Genomic DNA, 23,052 nt, shown 5'->3' on the forward strand with positions numbered 1-23,052 from the left:
AATGACAAACAAGGACAGACACTATATGTTCAGACACAAGTATGATATCTCCAACATGACGTGACTGTCACACAGAGACTCAACCGAAATCATTAACTCCTTTAAAATCTCATCCTTCCATTTGTTTGTTTTACTATGTATACAATTCAAATCCACAAACCTGATTTCTTTATTTATTTTGATAAATGTATGACACTTTAAAATCAAGTAAAACCAACATTAGAGAGACGGCATTTTAACATTGTGTGCTGCACTTTTTGGTTTTCTGGAAATCCCAACTGAGAGAAGGAGTGAAAAACAAATAAATCCCACAACTAAAACTGACTACAAAGCCCTTCACTTAAGAAGCAACAGCAGTCACAGCATGTTCTCACTTCCAAAGTGTCAGATATGGCAGCCGGGTCAGTGGCCCTACTCTTCTAAGTATGATGCTAAATGGCTGACCGCAGTTCGAGTCACACCAGTGGATTTGTTGAAGGACACCTGGGGATATATCCTGCTGTTTATTTGGTGTCAAGACAGGGTGTTTTTTTTTTCAAGAACCCTTGGGACATTTCAAACAGTTTTTGTGGTGTGAAAAGGGCTTTTCAAGGAGACATTTCTGTTTTTTGTGCTGACCAAAACCTGGCGTGCTTTATTTTAAAAGTCAAAACTGGATATTGCGTAATTATTATTGTTAGCTTGACTGCAGAGCTCTGAACCTGGAATAATGATGGTAGGCCACTGACCAAGCTGCTGCACTTGACGAGTTGGGTGTGAGAACGTGTTGTGTGTCGTTAGATAGATGCTAATCTTGACTAAATAAGAATCATACAAAGGTGTAACAAAATAATGACAATAACAACAACTGTGGGTTGATTATTTTCTGAATTTAAGAAAGATAATGTATCTATATATTCATATCGAGTGAAAGAAAAATTATTCTTTTTTTGCCTTAAGAGAGCTTAAGGGAGTCCAATGTTCTGTGCTGTCCAAAGCACAAGAGCATTCGTGTCCTTTTGTGACAGAAAACTGTAAATTGTTACTCAATCCTATTGCAAGAATTAATAAAGTTTAAATTTCACAATTTAAAATCATGTAATAAGATTTAAGGTGGCTCTAAAGGCTGATAAATCTGTCCTGCTTTAAGGATCAGCTCAATTTAAATTTCTGTACGTACTCCCTCCCTTAATGGCACAAAAGCCTTTCCAGCCTGATGAGAAGAAATGATGTGTGGAAGACAGGATCATTTGCCACTGCGGTGACTCTCTCAGGAGCTGGACTTTAGTGCAGCATTGCCCATCAGGAGCCAATCACACAATCCAGCATCTACGGCTGCAACAATAGTGGCGCTGCAGCAAGCAATTGGCTCGTTCGGATCACCCATTGTACAGCTGTGGTTCTGCTACGACGGTTTAATGCTCTGAGCAACAGTCGAGTAAGCGAGCAACAGCCTGAGCAGCAGAGGACACAGTCATGGCTGTCACTCTTACAATAGGTTTGATAAAAATGCATTTAGAGTGCAAATTGTGTAAATTTATGAGCCCTGACATTTTCACCATTAATACACTTTGATGTCCTTTCTGTCTCCCTTATATCGCTCGTATTTTTCATTCATGCTCTCTCAACACATCTCTTCACCTCCTCCTCCGCTGAGTGTTGGAGACAGATAGAGGGCGTGAAGGGAGAGAGGCGGAGCTGAGAGAATGAATGGATCCTGGGAGAGGAGGTGTAAAGCTGGGCCTGCGCTCGCAGATAGCCTCCCCGGCACAACCCCAGATGACACAAAGGGGACACAAAAACACACACACACACATTTAAATATACAGTGGGCACACAAAAATGCCTTCACACAATCAAAACACTGAGTCTAGATGAGGTACTTCTTCTTAAATCTGACCTTCAGAAGCATAAACACACAATTTCAGAGATTTATAAGTCACGCATAATCTGCTTCCCTTTTAAGATCATTGGTCATTTATGAGCAAGCATTTCATTTGGTGCATGTTTTGATGAAAATCTGTTCATTTGGTGATTGCCAGTTGACTTTGAAAGCTCGTTCTTGCACTGCTCACCCACAATCCAAGCCAATTTTTTTTATTTGCTTCCAGTGCAGTTTTACATCCAAAATGTCGCTACAACTAAACCTCCAATCTCCTCAAGCAGGCAAGGGAACAGTCCTAATGCCGAGCAATGGAAGGTGCCAACAGTAAAAGACTAAAGGCGGAAAAAAAAAACAAAAAACAAGCCAGTCCTTCTCATGCCTTCGCCTGCTTCGCTGTCATTTCCTTCTTTCTATTCCTCCCTGTACGCTCTGCTGCAGGCGAACACAGCGGCGCGGCGCTCCAACAATTTGGATCAGCGTCACTCATTAGAAGTAATGTTATTACTGCGACAGAGAGCCAAGAGCAGCTGTATATATAATCAACACACAGAAGATCAGAACACAGAGAAACAGATGTCCTATGGCACTGGACCTGCCATCATTAACTCAGCACCTACGTTTGCCGGCTTCCCTGGTTTCACCGGGCTACGCACTGTTTGTATCATGTATTTGAAGTGTGTGTTGAAGCAGAAGCAAGGAGCTTTTAACTGGATGTGAAACCGTCAGTGAGAAGATTTGCTGTGTCTGTATACTTTTTCTTCTGTGGAACTCCTTTGGACTGTCGGGGAAAATCCGGCCCAAGTCCTACACAAAGAAATCCAGTCAACCAGCATCGAACAACTTAAAGAAATCATCCACAGGCTTGTGTAGGCAACCGAGAGAGACGGGAAGGTCACATTTTTCACGTCACTTTACACTTTTTACGGACCGAAAAACATCTAAACCAATGAAATACAAATGTTGATCTGAGTCATAATGCTCAGGACTAAAATCTGTGAGGCTTTTACTCAGAGTTTTGTTTGTCAAAATCAAAAATGCAAATAGGCTCTCAGCGGAGGGTTGTGCCTGTGGGAGAAGCCGCTCAAAAGGCAAGCTTGGTTTAATGCTGGACACCTGCCTTCTCTGCAACAGTCCACACACACAGACATCGCGCTCACACACTGCTCGGCACAATCACAATCTGTGTGCAGAGGTCTGGTTCAGCTCGACAGGCGAGCTAAGCGGAGCCTGGTGTGGAACTCACGCTGCTCATAATCCCTTCCCTGCAGCTTGCCTACTGTTTGTGTTTGCAGCACACTAGTTCCCAGGGGTGCAGTGTTTTATCACGCCCCCATCCTTGCAGCTACATGCGCCGCATGTGGTGGATGTAAGACTGGGGAATAATTGGTGGTGGCGGTGGTGGCGGTGGTGGTGGTATCCCTCTGGAGTGCACGCGATGAGCACTGAGGTTTGGCGCACAGAGACGATGCGACAGAGCTCTGCGGCTGCTGTTTATAGGTTGGTGACTGAAGCGAAGACGAGGAGAAGAAGAAGGGTGAGGAAAGATGTATGAGCTGAAACTGTGAGATCAGAGTCGAGGAAACAGACCAGAGAAAACGCTGTGAGAAAGCAAGATGGTGGCAGCAGTAGCTTCTCTGGCCTAAGGGCTGGAAGAATGTGCTGGTGACTGTTGAAATTTATGGAAAATGTAGAGAAACCAGGGCAGTAAAAGTGAATGATAAATGTTCACCTTCCCCCTGAGGGAAAAATACGAAGAGGAGGATGAGGAAAATGGAAACGAAAAGGCAAAGGAGGGGAAATGTGTGAGATAGAAAAATGCAAGTTAAGTTAAAAAGCTGCAGGGGGCCAAAAGAAAGGAAAAGTTAATAATTCATCTAAGAAAGATGTAACAGAAATATATAAATCTGAAGTACAAACATTTTCTCTTGACGCATTATTTAAAACAATTATTTGAATATTGATTATAAATGAACATATGCTTTCAGGATCTCATCTGAACTTCCTGGGTTGTTGCAGAGGGCATCGTGGGGAGGAGAAAAGGGGTGGATGGTTTTTCCAGGCAGATCTGTTTAGGCAACCATCTTGGTGTGTGGAGGTAAAAGGAATTTTATATTTTTTAAGTTTTATTTGGCTGTTATCTTCTTATCCTCTGGTCCTGTCTGGACAGAAGCTAACTCACTCATAATTGCAATTGAAGACATTATAACATCGCCAACACAAGCAAAGCAGCAGCCCATGATTCACGCTGTTCGTTGTATTAATGTTGGTACTAAAGAATGATTCAGTGGGAGCTAACAAGCTTTCATTTCATCTGTGTATATAGGCTGTGCAAGCTCTGCTGTCACGTCACCTAGCGCAGCGCTACATCACACGTTTTTGTTGCCCTGATTGTTTGAAGGTCTATCCAGTGCCGTCCAGAGGCATTTTGGTTTGCACCTGTTCATAACACCTCTTGGAAATCAGCAATAAACTGGTCTGGACCAATTTCCATTTGAGAATTGGTCTGTTGACGCTTGACATAATTGAGTTAGCGTGCACGTCAGCATTGTGTTGGCTTGAGGGCCTGAAGTTGCACGATGGTAGTGGCAGCACATGTACAAACATAAAGTCATACCCTGGGTGTACTTATGTTTGTTCTTTGGAAATTTGGCATTACAGTCTGGTATTCAATAAAGCCCTGAGACATCGATCGAAGCCAAAGATACCGGGCTACTTCATTCCACTGTTTCCACACATTACACACCAATTAAATCATTAGCTGTAATATCATGCAGTCGCCTTATTACAAACTCCACTGATTTTACACACAAAAAACATTCGAGCAGTCACGGGGAGTTCTACTCAGCCTGTGAAACCAGCTGTTTAATGTCTTTCTGTGGCTCTGGAGGAGCTGTCACATCAGACAATCACCAAATAAGTCATTAGGCCTCTCACTGTTTGGGCAAAAAGGGTGCACATGAGGACAAGCATGCCACTCAGTTCAATTGCCTAGAATCAACGACTCAGTGCCGCAAGTCAACAAAATTACCACATGGACCAGTAGCATGGTAAACTATACAGACTGATCACTTATCACTTGATAATCATGAGTATCTTGTTACAGGGGTGTAGTTTAAAAGATCTGACAAAATATGCTATTAATTTTTATTATAGGAAATATAGGATCCAATATTCTCAGAGCTTGAACCATGCTAGGGGCTAAAATGTAGGATATCTCAGCCCCCACTGAAGCTTTCTGATATATATTTATAAGGTTTTGAATAATGACTCAAATCCCTTGAAACATTATAGAGATACTGGTGTAACTAATTGTTCTTGTCAGAGTCGATTACGATGTTAGGAAAAGTCCCTACATGACGGAGAATGCCTCTTTAAGAAAAGCTTCAGCCAACATTAAACACAGATGTGACAGATATTTACGCAGCATCCGCAGACAACCTGGTGGTTTCATCTCCCGTTAAAAGAAAGGAATCGTTTGCTGATCGGTTGGGGGCTCTACTCTGCATTCTAATTATCTCTTAAAAATACTAGAGGACATAAAAATGATACGATACAGCTTGATTGTTTTGAATCATCAAATCATGTTAATTACTTTAATTATCATGTGCCAAGAGATACTGTGGTAGCCCGGCTTTGGAAATGTCTGCTTCTTGCCAGAGAGTTTTTTTTTTTTCTTCTCTTTTCTTTATTCTGTCACCATCTCTATTTATTAGATCCAGTGAAATTGCTGGTTAAACTAAAAGCCGACTAATAAGACCGAGCGAGGTGATTGTGAGAATGCAGCGCTCTTGTATTAATTCCTGGATTACACGGGATTTTGTGGCGGTAGATTAGTGATTTTAGCATGAATACGAAAGCTAAACTACTGTTAAATCCACCTGGTGAATGTTTGGTACACATGCCTTTCAGCACCTCAGTGCAAGAAATATGTGTGATCTTGTGTCCGACACAGATTGGTATGCTGATCCATCAGCATCTATTCAATGCAAGACGCCTCTTTATCATCTTGTTTCGTCCTGTTTTACCTGTTACATCATTATTCAGTACTCGTATCACATCAGGTCCAGTTGTAGTCCAGTCTTTGCGAGCCATTTGTGACACCAGAGACGGTAAATAAACACATGAGGTGCGATCAAGTGCTGCACGGCCTGCTGTCATTCCACCAGAAATTGATTTCCCTCCGTAGGTCCACATGGCGGTAATGATACAGGGTGACAGCCATCAGAAAAACTGTCCAGTGAATGAGTTACTTCTCAATCAATGTGACTTCTTCATTACACATCTCGGGCAGCTTGTAATCAGTCAGTGTAAACACAGAACAAACCAACAGACGAAAAAAGGCAACGTGTTTGTTTTTTTCCTTAGTCTGGACCAGCTGAACTGAAAAAATGATTTATGAAAGGCTCGACTTCTCCTGCTGGCAGAGCATCAGTCAAGAAAGAGAAGGAAGACATTCAAAGAAAAACTAAAAGCAGAGAGAGCGATGCTCTGCCGCCAAAACAGACTGCAACAGGTGGCCGTAACACGAGACAGTGCGAGCTACAGTGTGCGAGATGAATGCACAAAACCACAAAGTAGAAATCACATAGGCTTACAGTCAGGGTTACGAGTATGGTTACATATTTAATAGCTTATCATTTATTTTACACACATGGCATGCATATTATCAGGCTAGACCTAATCTAAAAATGTCTAGCTACACATTTGTGGTAAAAAAAGAGGTTATGTAATTGTTTATCGGTCTGTTTCTTTCATAAAGTGTCAAATGAGTTTGTTTAAGTGATTTAATTCACCAGCCGAAGGTTTCAGCTCATACCGGTGAAGTCAGCAGTAACAGCAGGGCCGTGTGCAAAAATGATGACAGGGTAATTTCAGCCCATTCATTTAATTACATCGCGGTGATTAGCTTCAGCTGAATCACATTATCGCTGTCTTATTGTCAGCCGTGTCCCAGGTGAGAGCCGGTGACTATCAACACGTTAATATTTCATGTCATGTTACGTATTCAACTCCGACACAATCGGCCATGCCTGGTGGCACAGTGGATCAAGAACTGTCAGGTACACAAAAAAAAAGCTGAGCCGAATAATGAGATTTAGAGCCTGGCCTTCAAATAGACACATGATAAATCATAACTAAACATTTGAACTTTTTAATTCATTTAACTGTGCTTTAAATGGGAGCTGTAGGAATACAGGAAAATGCATAACTGGGAATGAACGAGCTTCTGTTCCCATTTAATCCAACACACAAGTTTTATAAATGATGGTGTCTGCCCATTGTGATTTACTTTGCACTGTGAATTGCTTCATTTTGTGCTGTAAATCACGCAGCTTTGCAAGATGTGTGGGCCCAGAACCTGTCATTGTTAACAGTCACGTGAGTCCCCCGACATACAACACGGGATAAAATAAAGGAACAGAAGGTTCTCACCCTGCCATGACGATAAAGAAATCCAGTCGGTTCCACGTGTCCCCAAGGTAGCAGCGTCGACCAAAGATCCCCAGGGCGACCATCTTTATAACCATCTCCAGAGCGAAGAAGATGTAGATGAACGCATCAAAGGCCTGTCAGGAAGACAATGTGTCAAACATGAAAAGGAAGAGAGAGTCATTTCTTCTAAACTGTAGACTGAGACTTCAAAACGATTGTGAGTGTAAGAGAGAAAAAAACACACCCTGCTTTTAATTCTATGACCTTTCTCTTATATTTGCTTTCATCCTGTGAAATACAACATATATTGGCCTCGAAATAGAGGCCAGGCATAGAGTTGAGAAAATCACTGAGACAAAATGTGTCATTTAGGGCTTTTGAATATTACGTAATTGTTAGTGGAGGTTCCTGTGACACTTTACATAAATGGGTTATGACAGGGCTGCAGCAGCTGGTGGAAAAAACACCACAACACCACCTGGTGCTACGTGGCCAGGGTCAAACCTTGAAGTCAGTGGGTCCGTCCTGCCTGCTGTCAACGACATAAAGGTTGGAGGGAAGGTTTGCTTGACTCATATTTATCATGAGAAAGAGAGATATGAGATTTTAGAGAGTCTGGATGGAAAAACAAACAAATGTGATTCAATCAGATTTCTACAGTCAGTCCAGACTCCCTGCCGCTCAAATTGGAAACCACAATAACAATCAAATCAAACTAGATGTGCGTCAGAGTCATTGAGCAGGTGATGGAAGTCAATTTCTCACGCATCCGTCTCAGAAAAAGCGGCAGCAGCAGTGTTCGTAGTTACTGACGCCTACGTCACATCGGTTGGTCGACGCAAAAATCCAATCTGATCACTGATCACAGGTACGTAAGGAGCCTCAAGTGCACTTCCTGTAGACTTTTTACGGCATACCACAAAGTCTGTTTCAACATTTTGTCGATTAAAGACTACTCCTACTTTTTAAATGTGTTTTTTCTATGGTTTTCTTTCTTCTTTTGTGTTTTGGACTGTCGGTCAGCATGATAAGGCGATCTGAAGATGCCGGGGAGAGCTGTGGAAACTCGTCCTGCACATAGTTTTCTATTTTCTGACATTTTACAGACCAAACTGTTTCCTGGACATGAATCCAATTGCACCTTGGGGATGAGGCGGGTGATACCCTGGACTGTTTCCAGCAAAAATACAACTTGAAGATAACTGTGATCCTTACAGATGGATGCTGAAAGGACTACTGAATCAAACAGGTGTCAGAAACCTCTCTTCCCTCCCGTTTTTGCTGCCCTGTCTCCCTCGTCGGCTTCTCTCAATAATCTTCCTCCCTGTTTCCTTCCACACTTCCCTGCCAGGCCTTTACTTCCACCTCTCTGCATACAACCAATGTATTTATTTCATTTCTTCTCTCTTTCCTTAACCATGTAATAACTCCATCTCCTTGCTGAAACCTCCTTCTTTCTAATAAACCTCTATATTTATATTTATATTTATATCCATGCCTCCTCCCCCCCTCTCAGCTGAGCAGTTTTCCCTAAACGTTGGGGTAATGGAAAATAATTTGTTTGAGGAGTAATCAGAGATAAGCCCCACACTGACATCCCCCCACCACCCTCGCAGCTTTAATCAAGCATCTAATTAAAAGAAGAGAGAAAAAAAATCCAAATAAATCAAAGATCGCAGCTTGCTAATGCGTGTTATTGCTGTTGTGAGCAAAAAGCCTAGATTAGCTGCTGTTCTTTTCTGTGTATACAGGGGGATTAGAGATGAACTGACGCGCTTGGCGTTGCCTGTAATTTGATTTTCAGAGGAGAGTACTGTAGGCAACATGATCTGAAGCTGAACCATTGATGTGAATCTTTGTTTTTTGTCAGTTTCCCCCTGGAGGAGTAGCATCCCACTCAGCAGTCCTGAAGGAGTGAAGCGACGCCAGACCGGCCCGCTAATGAGGAGGAACGGCCAACGTGTGCAACCTTGACCTTTGTCAAACCAGGAAGATGGACGAGGTGCTGTCTTTTGAAAAGTTCATAAAGTATTTCTCCTCGGACGCTTTCTTACACCTCTCACTCAATTTTGCTTTTTTCTGCTTTTCTCTCTATTCTTGTTGCATTTTTTTTTCCCTTTTATGTCTCTTTGTCTCTTAACGGCTGTCGTTATCCATCTCTCTCTCCTTTTCTTCTTGTTCTTCTCTTCTGTCTGTCTCCATTCTGTGATGTATTTGCACTTTGGCTGGAAGAAAATCCTCAGTATGTGAGTACTGTTATGTTTTGTAATTTTTTTAGGACTTGCTGTATACTAACGATATATTGATATACTGGCTATATTCAAGACAAGACTTGTCTACAGCCATGTGAACACTTTTAGCTGAATGTTATTGTCAGCATGCTAACATTTTCACAATGACAGTATTTGTACCAATGTATCAGAGACATTTAAATGCTGTCAGCGTGTCTGAAAAGTTTTGATTAGCATCCATTAAACTTGTTTGGACTTGGGACCAAGACGAGCTGGACACCTCGCAGTAGGAAAGTAAACTTCTCGATTCTCAACCCTATTGTTGACATTTCTTCACTGCAATTTTTCATTCCTTATCGACATGCCAACTGTAATGTCATCTAAAAAATCTAATAGCACTAGTGCAGAATGTGCACCCCCCCACCATGATGCTGCTAGATGTCAAAGTAGCTGACTCTGCCCGAACAGATTGTGAAAAGGAGGCTCGTCAAACACAGCTTTAGTTGGGCCGGTCACAGCATCTGAGACTGGCGAATGTCAATTTGACCACAGGAAATACAGTACAAGGGTTAGTCCACTAATAGGATCACTAACGTTAGCTGTATGACTAAACGAGCAAGTGGTAGCTGTGCAACAGGGCCTGAAGTCTGTAAAAAATTCACTGTCGTCAAACTGGCCAAAGTTGGTCTCGGAGACTGTGTTTGTTCCCAACACGGCTGAGGTTTTTGTAATTTCTCTGGCATACATTATTAAATAGGTGCACAAGGGCTTAACATTTTCATTAAATGAAGGACATTACCAATGTTATATGAAAGGACACACACAGAGAAGGACTGTTCATGCAAGCCAGTGGGTAGAAAAAAAAAAGTAGTGCTTCATGATGGACTACATTATTCAAACAAGATGTCACTAATCTGTCTCGTGGATTAAAAATGAAAAGGTTGCTCGGGGAAAAAAAGACACCTATAGTACAGTATAATAGAGTCCTGGCCCGTGGGTCTACGAAGCCTATTCAAAATACATAATACCATTTCAGTAATGCTTTTTATGACATTGTGAAGGCTTTTAACATTGCTCAGGAAGAATTTGGTCTACGGGACTATTCAATGGCTCCAAATCTATTTACAGAGCTAAACATTATAAACTTAAAAGGATCCAAAACCTTCATATCTTCAAAACATTTTTCAGATTAAGGAATTTTACTATTATAAAACACACTTTAGATCACAAGTGTGTGATCTCTGGTTAGATTCGTGTACGAGCTCGAGCACTCATTTGTAGCTGTAATTTGTGATGAAGGACGTTATTTCATGGTGGTTCTCTTTCTGAAGGCTTATCATTGGTTTTTATTCAGTTAGATGAAAACACTGTTGTGTCTACACAACGCCTTGTGATGTCTATGAAGATTTCTCCCCCATCCAGGTCATAGGATAGCTAGAAGGAAGTCGAATGCAAATGAGATTTCCTGTTTGGTCTTTAAGATGTTTCAACACACATCCAAGAGGTGTTAGAAGTGGATAAAGCCTCCGAGTTTTGTTGCAGAACAAAACCGAGATGCAAATCGGATAGAGAATCCCGACTTCGGTTATCGTCCGAACCAGATTGTTCCATTTCATCCACACATCCATCCATCTAAGAGGGGATACTAGCTGAGTAAATATCTAGCTAAGCCTCCAGAGGTCTTTAAGTCCACATTTGTTAGCGCTTATAGATTGTGCTGCTGAGGCGCCATTGAAATCACGGTATTGAACAACGGATTTTCTGAGAGGAGCGTATCGACTGTGGCGCTGTAGCCCGCTAAATCCATGCTGATATTGAATAGGGTCTATAGATACTTGGAGGAGAAATTCTATTAGGTCCAACTCACCAGCCAGATCCCCCTGGGAGCCAAATCAATCTACTGTGTGTGTTGGCTGTTTTTATGATGAGCGCGCTGCCGTGTGTGTGTGTGTGTTTGTGTTTGTGCGAGCGTGTGAAAAAACAGGACGCCGGGGTGGTTCAACAAGCGCTTCACACCGACAGACCGAAGACATACGTGCACACGCTCGCGCACAGATGTTACACCCACTCAGACCACCTTTGATATGAGCGAGGAGGGATTCTGTGTCTTGCTGGATGACAGAGGGGGGGGGAGGCTGCCGAGGTGCCGTACGTGAGAAAGTCATGCTCGCTGCACCATAAAGACCACATGCTAGCAGTGAGTCACAGCGAGGAGGGAGAGCGAGACGAGGGAGGACTGAGAGGAAGGACTACAGATGGGAGGGTGTGTGTGCGTGTGAATTAGTGTGTTCTTTATGTGTCGACACGAAAATGTAGGAATAAATGGATTATTGCGCACACTTCTAAGAAAACACACTCTTCACTCTCTGCTTCTAAGAATGCGAGGGCATGTATGTGTACTGTATGGATGCATGTGTTCCTACACATGTTGTCATTCACTGTTGTCTTTGTGTGCTTTTAGGCCGTCTCTCTTTGTGGGCTTATATATAAAATATGTATGGCTGAGTATGAGAGTGCAAGTGTTTACATGTTTGTAAATGTGTAAGTGCTTTTGTACAGCGTGAACGTATGTTTGTCGAGCCTCTGATCAAATATACATGATCCCGTGTAAGAAAGTAAACTCAGATACAACAGATACAGAGGCCGTCAGAGGAGAGAAAAACAAGAGTGTTCAGTCACGCTAGCGGCTCCGTGAAGCGGTAATGCTCGTTGTAGAAGAGGCCGCAATTGTAAGATAAATAAAAGTTAAAGTCCAGAGTTTGTTTTGGACTCTAGGCAGTGGTGGTGAAGTAAATAAATGATAAGCCAAAGGGTGGTGACCCAAAAATATCAATAAAAAAACATTAAGTAGAGAAGACTACGAGACAAGCAAGATAAATGTGAAGACAGTGAGGGGAACTGGATAAACCAGATCAAACTAACCAACAACGCTGCAGTGACACAGTACTTTAAAGTAAAATGCAAATGTTAGCATGGTGACAATGGCAATGTTGACATCCTGATGTTCAGCTAAAGGAAAAAAAAAAAGGGATTACCTATTTCATTTAGAGTCATTCTAAGCCAACCACCAGCCTTAGAGATATTTCACACACAGACTGACAGTGCCACCTCAGTACAGGCAGGTTTGAGATGCTTTTACAGAAATTTGTACAGATTTGTCTTGTCAGTTTTAAATCTGATCTGTAACAATGGCAACAATACGATCACAGCAAAAATGTCTACGTGCGTGCTCGTATGTGTGTGTTGGCGCGTACCTGTAGTATTTGGCAGCGGTCTGAGGAGCAGTCGATGTTCTCACAGGGCTGGTACATTCCCAGGGTCATGCAGTTCAACAGGATCACCATTATACTCACACGTTCGAACCACGTAGGAGGACGGACTGTTAAGGAGAACAGCTCATAGATTGACACAGGACAGGACACAATATGAAAACCAGAAAACCAGTTACTTGTCATCAAAATGTATTCATTCAGTAAATCATAATTTCATAATTATCTAACTGATCAAGTAATTAACAGACCTATAACCAATATTTAGAAGTACAAGTACGATTTAGTTTAGTACTGTACTTCCATTTATTTCCAGTTCACTACAGTTTGGAGGCAAATGTTCTTTTTGCAATCAGACAACTGAATGCCAGGTCGACAATCAGTCATTCCCCACTAAACTCAAAAGTGAGGACAGAAAGTGGACACAGGATCGAATCCTGCAGGCCTGTTCCTCGCCCGTACACCCAGGGCTCAGTCACCAAATGTCATTGTTTCAGAGTACAGCTTTGACTTTTAGGGCCTGCCATAATTCCTCTTAGACCACTTCTGTCTGAAAGTTGCTGCTAAAGTGCGGGCCTTTAGAGCAGCTGTAGCAGAGGTCGGATTGTTTGCAGTAGCGATGAAAAACATAAAGTGACATTTACGATGTGTACACTATTAAACTAGCAATTTCCCAGACTGTGTAACTCCCCCCACACTCACGCATACACTCCCAAAGAAATCCTAATTATAAAGCTAAACAAGCTCTAATAGCCACATTTCCCAGAATTTAATTTCACCAGCATCATACTGTCAGCGTGTCCTTGAGCAAAGCACTGGATCCCTACTAGTTCAGTGGTTCCTATGAGGAAAATCCCGCCGAACTCCGACTGGTCAGAATGACTAGTGAAATGCTGGAGGACAGATGTCGCACAATATCTGTGACGCTGCCAAATGTTTTGAGAGCAACAGCAATTGTTCATGGGAAAGGTTAACGGAGCCAGCAACACATGCAAAATCGAAGCTGCATGCCAGAGAAAACAACAGGAACAAAGCAGCAGAGTGTGACCGAGTGATTCAATATGCATTTTTCTGTGTGTTGAGGGAGCGAGCGCGCTGCTTGGCTAACAAGCGTGTGAAGGAGGATGTGCTGTAATAGCCCAGGAGGTCCAATCCCTCCCCGAGGCTACGCAGCGCAGGATGCTGAAAGATTCTCCCCCCAGCGGCTCGACAGCACAGAATGGAAGCAGCTTCGGTGAGAAATTAGAGACAGAAAACTAAAGACGCCTTGTTCTTCTCTGAGGGACCTGCGCTGCAGGTTTGAACAGCCACAATTTCCAGAAAAGATTAAATTCTCGACGCGTTTCTCTCGGCCCTGCCTCAACCCTCCTCGAAAGACATGGGGCTACTGTAGATATCACAGCATGGATAAAGATAGGCAATGAGTGGGCAAAACACATGCAAACACATCAACACACAGACAGAGCATCGCACACAGCCACACAAACACCCACTCGTCGACACACACACACGAGCGGGGAAGTACACATACGCAGATCTGCACGTGCAAACCGACCAACATGTTCAAAAACATAAAACGCTCGCAGACACCCACCCACACGTGAGCGCACATTCATACACACACACACACACACACACACACACACACACACACACACACACACAAACCCTCACTTGTGTACATTAAGTCTCACATTAACTCAAACATTAAATCAATGTGTGTCAGCTGATGGGGATCATTTAAAGAGACATATTCAGCACTGCAGGGAGGCAGGATCAATATTGATGTCTCGCAGGCTGGTAACTGTAAAGTAGACATGATACAAGGTGAAGAGGCAAGATTTGTCATTTCATACTTACACGTGCCAAACCAACATCACACACACACACACACACACACACACACACACACACACACACACAGGATCCATTTTTCATGGGTTATACCTTTTAAATAATAAAAAGCTGTGGCTGCCAGGTTTTGGCTACCAAATACACAATCTGGGTAACAAAATGAATGGAAATAACAAAAACTGTACATACTGAACTGTGCACAGAAGAATAACAAGCAGTGTGTAGAAAACAATCAGACTTCGGTAATTTGCACCAGTAGGAGTTTGAATGGTGGGATAATAGTGAGGACAGAATCTATAGAATTGGATTAAATAGGTTTTTGTGCTAAACAGCTGAAAATACCATAATTTTATACTTGACACTTTAATTTCATCAAACCGGGATTTCATACACTTGTAAAAGTAATACATCTTCTAATTGGGGACCCTGGGAAAAAATCTGATGGAGTAGGTGGTATAATTTGCATCATTTAAAGGGTCTTTGATGTGAAAAAGTTTGAGAATAACTGATATAAATGACCTGTGATGTCTCACTGGAAATTAAAGTTTTGAGACTCTCAACAAAAAAATACTGTATATTCCCTTTGTTCGCAAGCTCACTGAAACTCAGCACTTCCTACAGATGCTCCAACCTAAAAGCCCACACAGATGTGAGGAATAATGTTCCCTGACGCAGTGGAAGGCCTTTGTTGGGGAATATCTGTGCAGACAGTTTAACGGCAACTGATGACAAAAATAATTGCCACAATTAAATCAATCAATCGTGTCGTTGCCGTTAAACTTCGATTCTCCTCATTGCTGCTGTCAGCTGTTGTTTCAGTGCAAAATCGCTGCGACCCTCCTCCACACCATTCACCTCCAGTCCATCACATCCAGTGCCCAAGTCGAGCTCACCAGTCCACCTCATCACATCCAGAGCTTCAGCTATTCTCTTCATCCCATCACCACGACCTCCATCTGGGCTCCATCCTGTACTACTCACAGCTTCAGCCTCCTCTTAAAATATAATGCGTCACGATCGGCCATCACCATCGCTAAAAGCTCAGCAAATTGCAATTTTCATTCATTCCAAACGAAGTCTCTCCTGATTGAAACGTACGTGGTACTAAAAATAATCAATGCAACAGGTGAAATGGAGGACATTTTGATTTAAACATCATCAGCAAATAAAAACCAAAAGATTGTTGTCAAAAGTCCCCATCTAGAGGTCACCTGATCTCACTGAAGGCAGGGAGGAAAATACAAGCGCTCCTACCTGAGAAGGACACACCCACCTCAGGTGCAATCATTTCACCTGATGAGAGCTTATATATACTGCCTGCCTCCCTTTGTTCTTTCTTTTGACCCCAGCCATGTGTGCGTCCTGTAAGTTGAATTCCTTGCTTAATATTTTATTTACTTTATTATTGCCCACAATTTTTGTTGACATTTTTGAACCTATGTTAATCATTTTGTTCTATTTGCAGAGCTTAAACCACACATAAGAAACCTTATAAAGAAATCTGCAAAGAAATGGAAAGAAAATAAAACTGCTCTGCTTTCTGAACTTGGACTCCTGCCTCATCTATGGGTCTCTCAAACATACTTCAGCCTACCCAGTAGCCCTTAGGCTTCGCATTTAACAATTGTAATTAAATTATAAAACAGAGGAAATTAGAAATAAAGGCATGGTTCCCTCTGCAGCTGAGCTAAATACTATCACTATATATGAATCATGGCAAGTTCTATTTTGGTTGTTCAGATACCAAAACCAGTCAAAGGAAATGTCTCCAATACTACCTGAAATGTAGAAATCTTACAGTACATGAGTTTTTGCACTAATCTGATACTACATGGTTTATTAATTAGAAACAGCACCCTGCTCCTTCCCAGCAACATAACTTGAACTCAAAGAACTTCCATTAATTTGATTTTTGTTTAACGCACTGGTATCAAATACTGGTACTTACACTCAGGTATCAGAATCGGTATTGGGAAGGGAACAATGGTATTGGTACATCTCTAGTTTTATTCAAGTTTAGATACATTTACTGTATGTTTCATGCATTGATGTCCCTAATAAGATATCCAAATGCAGAAGTTGAGACAAGTTTGTCTGGGATTAGATGAACACTGCTTGTTTATGTGTTGAGTTTAAATGTTGTGGGTCAATATACGTTTAGAAAATCAAAATCTAATCATTTTTCATTTCATTTATATGTAATAAAATCAATTTAAGAGCCACTTGTAAGTGAAACAAATATTCAAATGATGTCTTCATTCCTCAGGCAGCCACATGCTGCACATATTTTGCCAGCTCAGCTGTTCTTCTGTAGCTGGCCCTTCTCTAATGAGGACACAGATACCATCCGCAGGTGTCACTGAGCTCATGGTGAGACCCTCCAGGCAGCACCAGTGAACACACCACCAAAAAAAAAAAAAAGCGCAGTCTTCCCAGGCAGATACACACTTTAATGTGTGTAGCCCTGGCTGGATAAAAACTGCAGGTCAGCGCTTTCTTATTTCCCCAGTCAAAGTAATGAAGACAGCCTTTGGGCTGTAACGCTATAAGGATTATCTCGGGGTTATTTCCACTGCCAAACGCATTCCTTAAAAACAGCCTCTGTGAGTCGCCAAGCTCCTCAGTTAAGCTTCTCATGCACGCTGCATATACATGATTTGCCTTTAACAATGTGCAAGTGTCTGTCAGTGTCTCTCTGCACTTCTGAAAAATGAGTCAATTAGTGTAGGTGCCTTGGAGGAGGTTCAGTATCTTCTTTTTTCTCCCTCACACGAGACACATGCGCACACACGGCACATCAACACTGCAGCTGGATGGAGAATGAGGTGAAATTCAAAGCACAAAGCTTCGGTTTCAGACAGGCTGTTCGAATAAAACACAGAAATTGTTTTATAGAACGGAATTTTTTAACCTTTTATTTTTTTACCTGTGACTGCAAAGTGGGTTGCTGTTTTTTTGGCACGCTCTGATTCACGCTCATGCAGCGGCTGTCACTCACTCGCTAGAAGCTGCCAGGAAGACCTACAGTATTTCAATGTGGGCCACTGAGCAACTCCATTAAAATACAAGTGGGAAGTACAGTTTGACTGATCGGGCTTTCTGATAGCTTTGTGATGGACATTTTTGTGCCAAAAAGTAAAGTATTCAGGGTTCTGTTTGACTAGTATTGGCACGGTCAACAGCATCTGAAGGAGCATTTAAGTAATGTTGGGACACACACAATCTATAAAATCTATATCGATGAAAATGTGACAGTAGGGCAGGTGTAGAGAGATTTTAAGCGAGTGACATATAACACTATGAGGCGCAGGTTATGTTATACGTATGTTGGATGCGAATGAAAGACTATGGCAACGCATTTTTTATACTTTTTCTTCTTTTTCAAAAGCAGGATGCACAAAGATGAGGTGTCAAGATTAATAACTGCAGTATGACGATGGTTAAGCAAGGTAAACTTTGTTTAAGAGCCGTACCACAAGACTACGAAGAGCACATTGTAACTAATGGTGGTTTTCATTATAGATTAATCTATAAATATTTCTTTAAGAATCCAACAATTGAGAAAAAATGGCCTTTGCTGTGACTTTTCTGGCAACCCGACGTCCACGTCATGGTAGTCTGTCCCCAACGCTCCTGGAGCAGATTCAGTTACATCACACAGCTGGGCAGGAAACACATCCAAGGTTTTTAAAAAGGCCAGATAAAAAATTCTGTGGCACTGGAGACCATTACCCAAAAAGATCTGAATGTGCCGAAAGCATCGGCGTGACAGAGCCGGAGAAGAGCTGGAGGCTGAAAGTGTGTGGCAGCAGGGGCTAAATGAATTCTTAATACCTCACTGCGTGGCGTCACTCTTTCTAACCCTTTCTCCGTGTCTCTCTGCCTTTTTCTCTCTCTCTCTCTCTCGCCTTCCCTCTCTTGTTTTTATTGTATCCAAAGAGACGCGCAGGAGGCAAACGACCTCCGGTATCCATGGCAACCGATCGACTATCAAATGAAATAAATAGTCACAAAGAGAGGGCAGAAGGATGGAGAGAGAGAGAGAGAGAGAGAGATGGAAAGATGAAAAGAGAGAGGGGGGAGTTATTTTGGTTTGGGGCTTTTTAGTTTTACTTGAGTGAGACCCCATCATGTCATGAGGCAACACTGACTGCATAAGTGTTTATACCAGGAGCTCTTTGTAATTTTAGATGGAGCCGCTGCATTGTGGAAATATCATCACCCGTGGAAAACCGAACAGAAACCTCAGTGCCTCAGATTCTGGTGTGGAGTTTCAGATAGCAGACTCCAGTACCTTGGAGAGCAATATGAGGAAAATGCTCTCCTAAGATTGTATGGAAGGTGAAGAAGGACGATGTACCTGGTCAACTTTCTCTGGTTAAATCAAAGTTAAACAAACTCTGACGTCCATGAGTTAAGGACTGAGCTGGAGTCAGGAGGTGCTGCAATCCTGGCTTTGTCCTGAGTTCAACAGTGTGTTTAACCCAAAAAGAAACTGAAATGCAAAAACTGCAATTTGTAATTTTAGGGAGTGGTACACGCAAACAGCTCCAACAGCTTCGAGCAGTAACTTGGAGCAGCTTCCCGTTATTACACTGATGCGTCCAGTTCGGGGCACCTCTGACCTGTAAGCCAGGTCCGATCATGGATCAGAATCAGACTCAGGATCAGAATCTCAAGGATCAAAAGCTATGCAGCAGATCAGCTGGCGTGGCTGGTATTGTTTTCACCTTGTGAGACTGTGTGTCTGTCCAGACTCGAGTGGGTGTAAGAAGTTCTAGTTCTCGCAAGTTTACTTCTTAATAACTACACAGTTTGTTTCTTTTATTTTCTTATTTGTGGTCTTTCATACAGGTGGCTTTCCTGCGTTCAAAGTGAATGACGTCTCTTCTGGATTGCTTAATGAGTGTGGAAGTTTACCTGGAAAGTTAACACTGGCCTAAAAGTTTAGATTTATGTCATCAGATGCATAGACTGCCATTTATTCTCCGATTTCTCTCTTTGAAGATTTGTGTGATTTTGACCTATATACATCTTTTCTTTACTATTTGACCGTACATCTTCCGTTCTGTCTATATACATTTCTATCACCTCAACCTTGTAGCTACCAGCTGCTGACTCTCTTTACCCTCCTCCTCCTCCTCCTCCTCCTCCTCCTCCTCCATCACTGTATGTTCAGAGAGGTTGGCAGGTCTTTTTCTTTCCTGGAATTTTCCATCAGGGGTTCTTCGATCCAGTACAGCTGACTGGATAAAGGGAGGACGGAGTGTGTATAAGTGTGTGTGTGTGTGTGTGTGTGTGTATAAGTGTGTGTGTGTATAAGTGTGTGTGTGTGTGTGTGTGTGTGTGTGTGTGTGTGTGTGTGTGTGTGTGTTGGACAGCAGTAAATGTCATGGGATATCACACGGTAATGCTTCACAGCGTCTCATGTCAGCTCTTCTTTGCTCTAAGCTGTCAGGTCAGAAGTGCGCGTGCACACACGCACACACACGTGCACACACACTCAGAAACACTCAGGCACATGGATGGTAAAGGTTATGTGGATAATTGTCGGGATGACAGTAACAAAACAAGATATTACTTGTCGAACCTACGAATCTCTCATTGCTCCTCATCATCATGTCTGACGTCTGTCTTCACTCTATTACACTGATACTGATGTTTGGTTAAAGGTGCGATACGAAGCTTTTAAACTATGAATCATTCACACATTAACTCTGCAACATTAGTATAATTACCATTAACAAATGAGACTGTCGCTCACAAGATTGGCAGCCTGTTCAGTCTGTATAATGCTGATTGAGCGCTACAGTGAACTACATAGTGCAGGTCTCTTAAATCTCCCTCGATTTGATTGTGTAAATTACTTCACCCGCAAAAAAAGGCCTACAGTGACGTCCCAGTCGGAAACATGATTAAAACAAAAGGAGTTGTGAATGCTCACTAGTTACTTTAACGGAAAGACTCCACTTCATTCCATGATGCCTTACTTATTCTAAATCGCTGTTTTCTTTCCCTTCATACATTCAGCTGTACATCAGGTTCACATCAGTTATTCACATATAAAGATGGACGACATGACAACTTCTCAAAAGTGAAGCCAAAACATCTTCATCGCCCCCTTGGTGGGACTTGGGCAAAACTATAAACAAAAACACATCTAAAAAATGATTTCCCACAGATGGGTTCTGAGCGGACGGGTGTATGTTGGGAACTCAACACTGCGGCACTGCCGCTGGATCAATACCGTGCAGACTCTTGTTCCAAATAATGTTACCAGTGTGAGATGTTAGCGCATGTATCCAGGATATTTTCGCTTCATGTCTGTATGGTGGGATGAAGGGGAGATGGGTCGTCCATCTTTATGTATGTCAGCCGATTTCATTGTCGTACCATGTTGTCGCCATGTTGCTGACACTATTTATCATAAATGTAGGCAGGTAGCTTGTTGGCTTAAAGTTCTACAGGAAGATGACATCTCGCTTCTTGAATCACTGAACAAATCAGAGGCGTGAGCAGAGATTTAGAGGTCTGGAATCAGGGTAGGGCTCAGACTGAATGCAGCGCAAATTTAAAACCAGTGTTACTTCATACATGTACAAATGTACAAAGACTTGGATGGATGCACATAAATGTGGGCTTCATCTTGGCAGAATACGTTCTGGTTAAAAATCCTGTGTGGTCAAGTTAAAACGGTTCCAGAAGAGCAAGAAGAAAAGGATCTTGAGTAAAATAAGAGAAGGAAACTGGAACTCCTTTATCTCTAACCATTAATGCTGAGAAGGGTCGTGGGGAGGCAGAGCCGATCCCAGCTGTGTTTGAGCCAACAGTTGGGTACACCTTGGACAGGTTGCAGGTTGAAAGCCTGTACAGGTAGTGATGATTTAATGATTCTGGGCTTGTGAAACTGGCTCTTTAAATTAAGGAGGAACTCTAATGGGGCCCCATCCTGCTTCAAAGGTCTCACTGGCTCTCCTAACTGTAACAGATCCTTTAAAAGACTCCCCGATTTAATAAATGATAAAGTTTTCATGGAAACTAGAATTCATTCTTTTAAGAATCACACTTTCCACCTCCTCAAATCTCTGACTCTTCTCTCTGTCTGTGTCTCCCACTCTATTTCTCTCTCAGATGGCCGGTTCACAGCTGCCACAGGATTCCTCAAGACAAGCTCAGCCCTGTTGCTGTGGTAACCAGCGCTGACAAAAATATTAGGAAGCCTCTGTTGTGTGTGCATAGGCGGATGCTGTGTGTTTTGGGCTTGTGTGTGTATAACACACACTCTGGCCGGTAGAAAAAAACGTCAGCTCGTCAGTCGGTATCTTGACCGAGGACTGCTTCTGTAAAAGTGTGATAACAGATTATGTCTTAGTTAGCTGCTATTCCTGCACTGGGGACTGCAATTTTGATTTAATAATGTGTTATTAATCTTCTTGCAGGAGAAGACTGAACTAATTTGCCGCTATAAGCCACACACACACACACACACACACACACGAGAGAGCGAGATCCATGGTTATTTTGACATTATCAGTGTACTATGAGTAAATTTAGAAATCCATCACCTCCTGGAAATAGACCGAGTAGATAAACTGCAGCCAACAGGGGGTACTGAAGGCATGGCAAGGGATGGATTAAGTTTCTACTGGTTTACTAACAGCTGCAAACTCAGGTGTCTTTTAGCAGCGATGGCGAGATACGAGGAAATGCAGGTGGCAGGGGAATACTCGGTACAGCAATTACAGATAGAAAGCCTGCTTGTAAGACAGGAAGAGACTCCAACATGCACACAGAGTCTTCCTTCAGACCATCTGGTGGGATTTTCTGTGCTTTCCGTCTCTTTTTTTTTCTCTCTCTCTCTCTCTCTCTTGCTGTGATGTAGCATGGTGGTAATATGATGCGAATGTTAAGTGTGTAGGTTTTCCTCTCCTGCCCACGACCACTGTTACATGCTATTTGAATCCTCTAGCGTTGCCAGGCTTGTGTAACTGAGAGCAACAAAAGAAAATCAGAGGAACAGACTGACCACCAATTGTGCAATGCAACTACAGATAGAGCTGAAAATACTGGGACCAGCGAAACAAATACATAAGTTTACTATACGTTGCATTAAACATTAATATATATTTGCTATCAATCTAGCAAAGAAGTGAATATCTGCTCTTTTTTTCACGGCTTATTCTAAAATCCACACGAGCTGCTTTAATTTCAAGTACAGAAGACACAGCTACTTAACTAGAGCAAGGCAATGAGAAGAAATGATAGGCATGAACCTAAATTGAAAAGAAAAACGTATATATGGGGGAGAGGGAAGCAATGTAAGGGGAACATAAGCACAGTGAGTGCAGTGAATGATGGGCAATGAATCAGTCGGGGCTGTAACCAACACACCGGCCGTTTT

At 42.3% G+C, this 23,052-nt stretch overlaps 1 protein-coding gene across 1 annotated transcript in view; it reads right to left on the reverse strand.

Annotated features, from left to right (window-relative positions):
- cacna1ib (calcium voltage-gated channel subunit alpha1 Ib) overlaps window positions 1–23,052 on the reverse strand; it is a 166,259-nt gene that overhangs the window by 122,200 nt on the left and 21,007 nt on the right. Inside the window, exons 2-3 of the mRNA XM_073475926.1 lie at window positions 12,783–12,894; window positions 7,298–7,431 (exon numbers count right to left, since the gene is read on the reverse strand). Coding sequence (XP_073332027.1) covers window positions 7,298–7,431; window positions 12,783–12,894 — 246 coding nt within the window. The remainder of the gene's footprint in view (window positions 1–7,297; window positions 7,432–12,782; window positions 12,895–23,052) is intronic.

This window comes from Pagrus major, chromosome 1 (genome assembly GCF_040436345.1).
Source record: "Pagrus major chromosome 1, Pma_NU_1.0".
Lineage (NCBI taxonomy): Eukaryota > Metazoa > Chordata > Actinopteri > Spariformes > Sparidae > Pagrus > Pagrus major.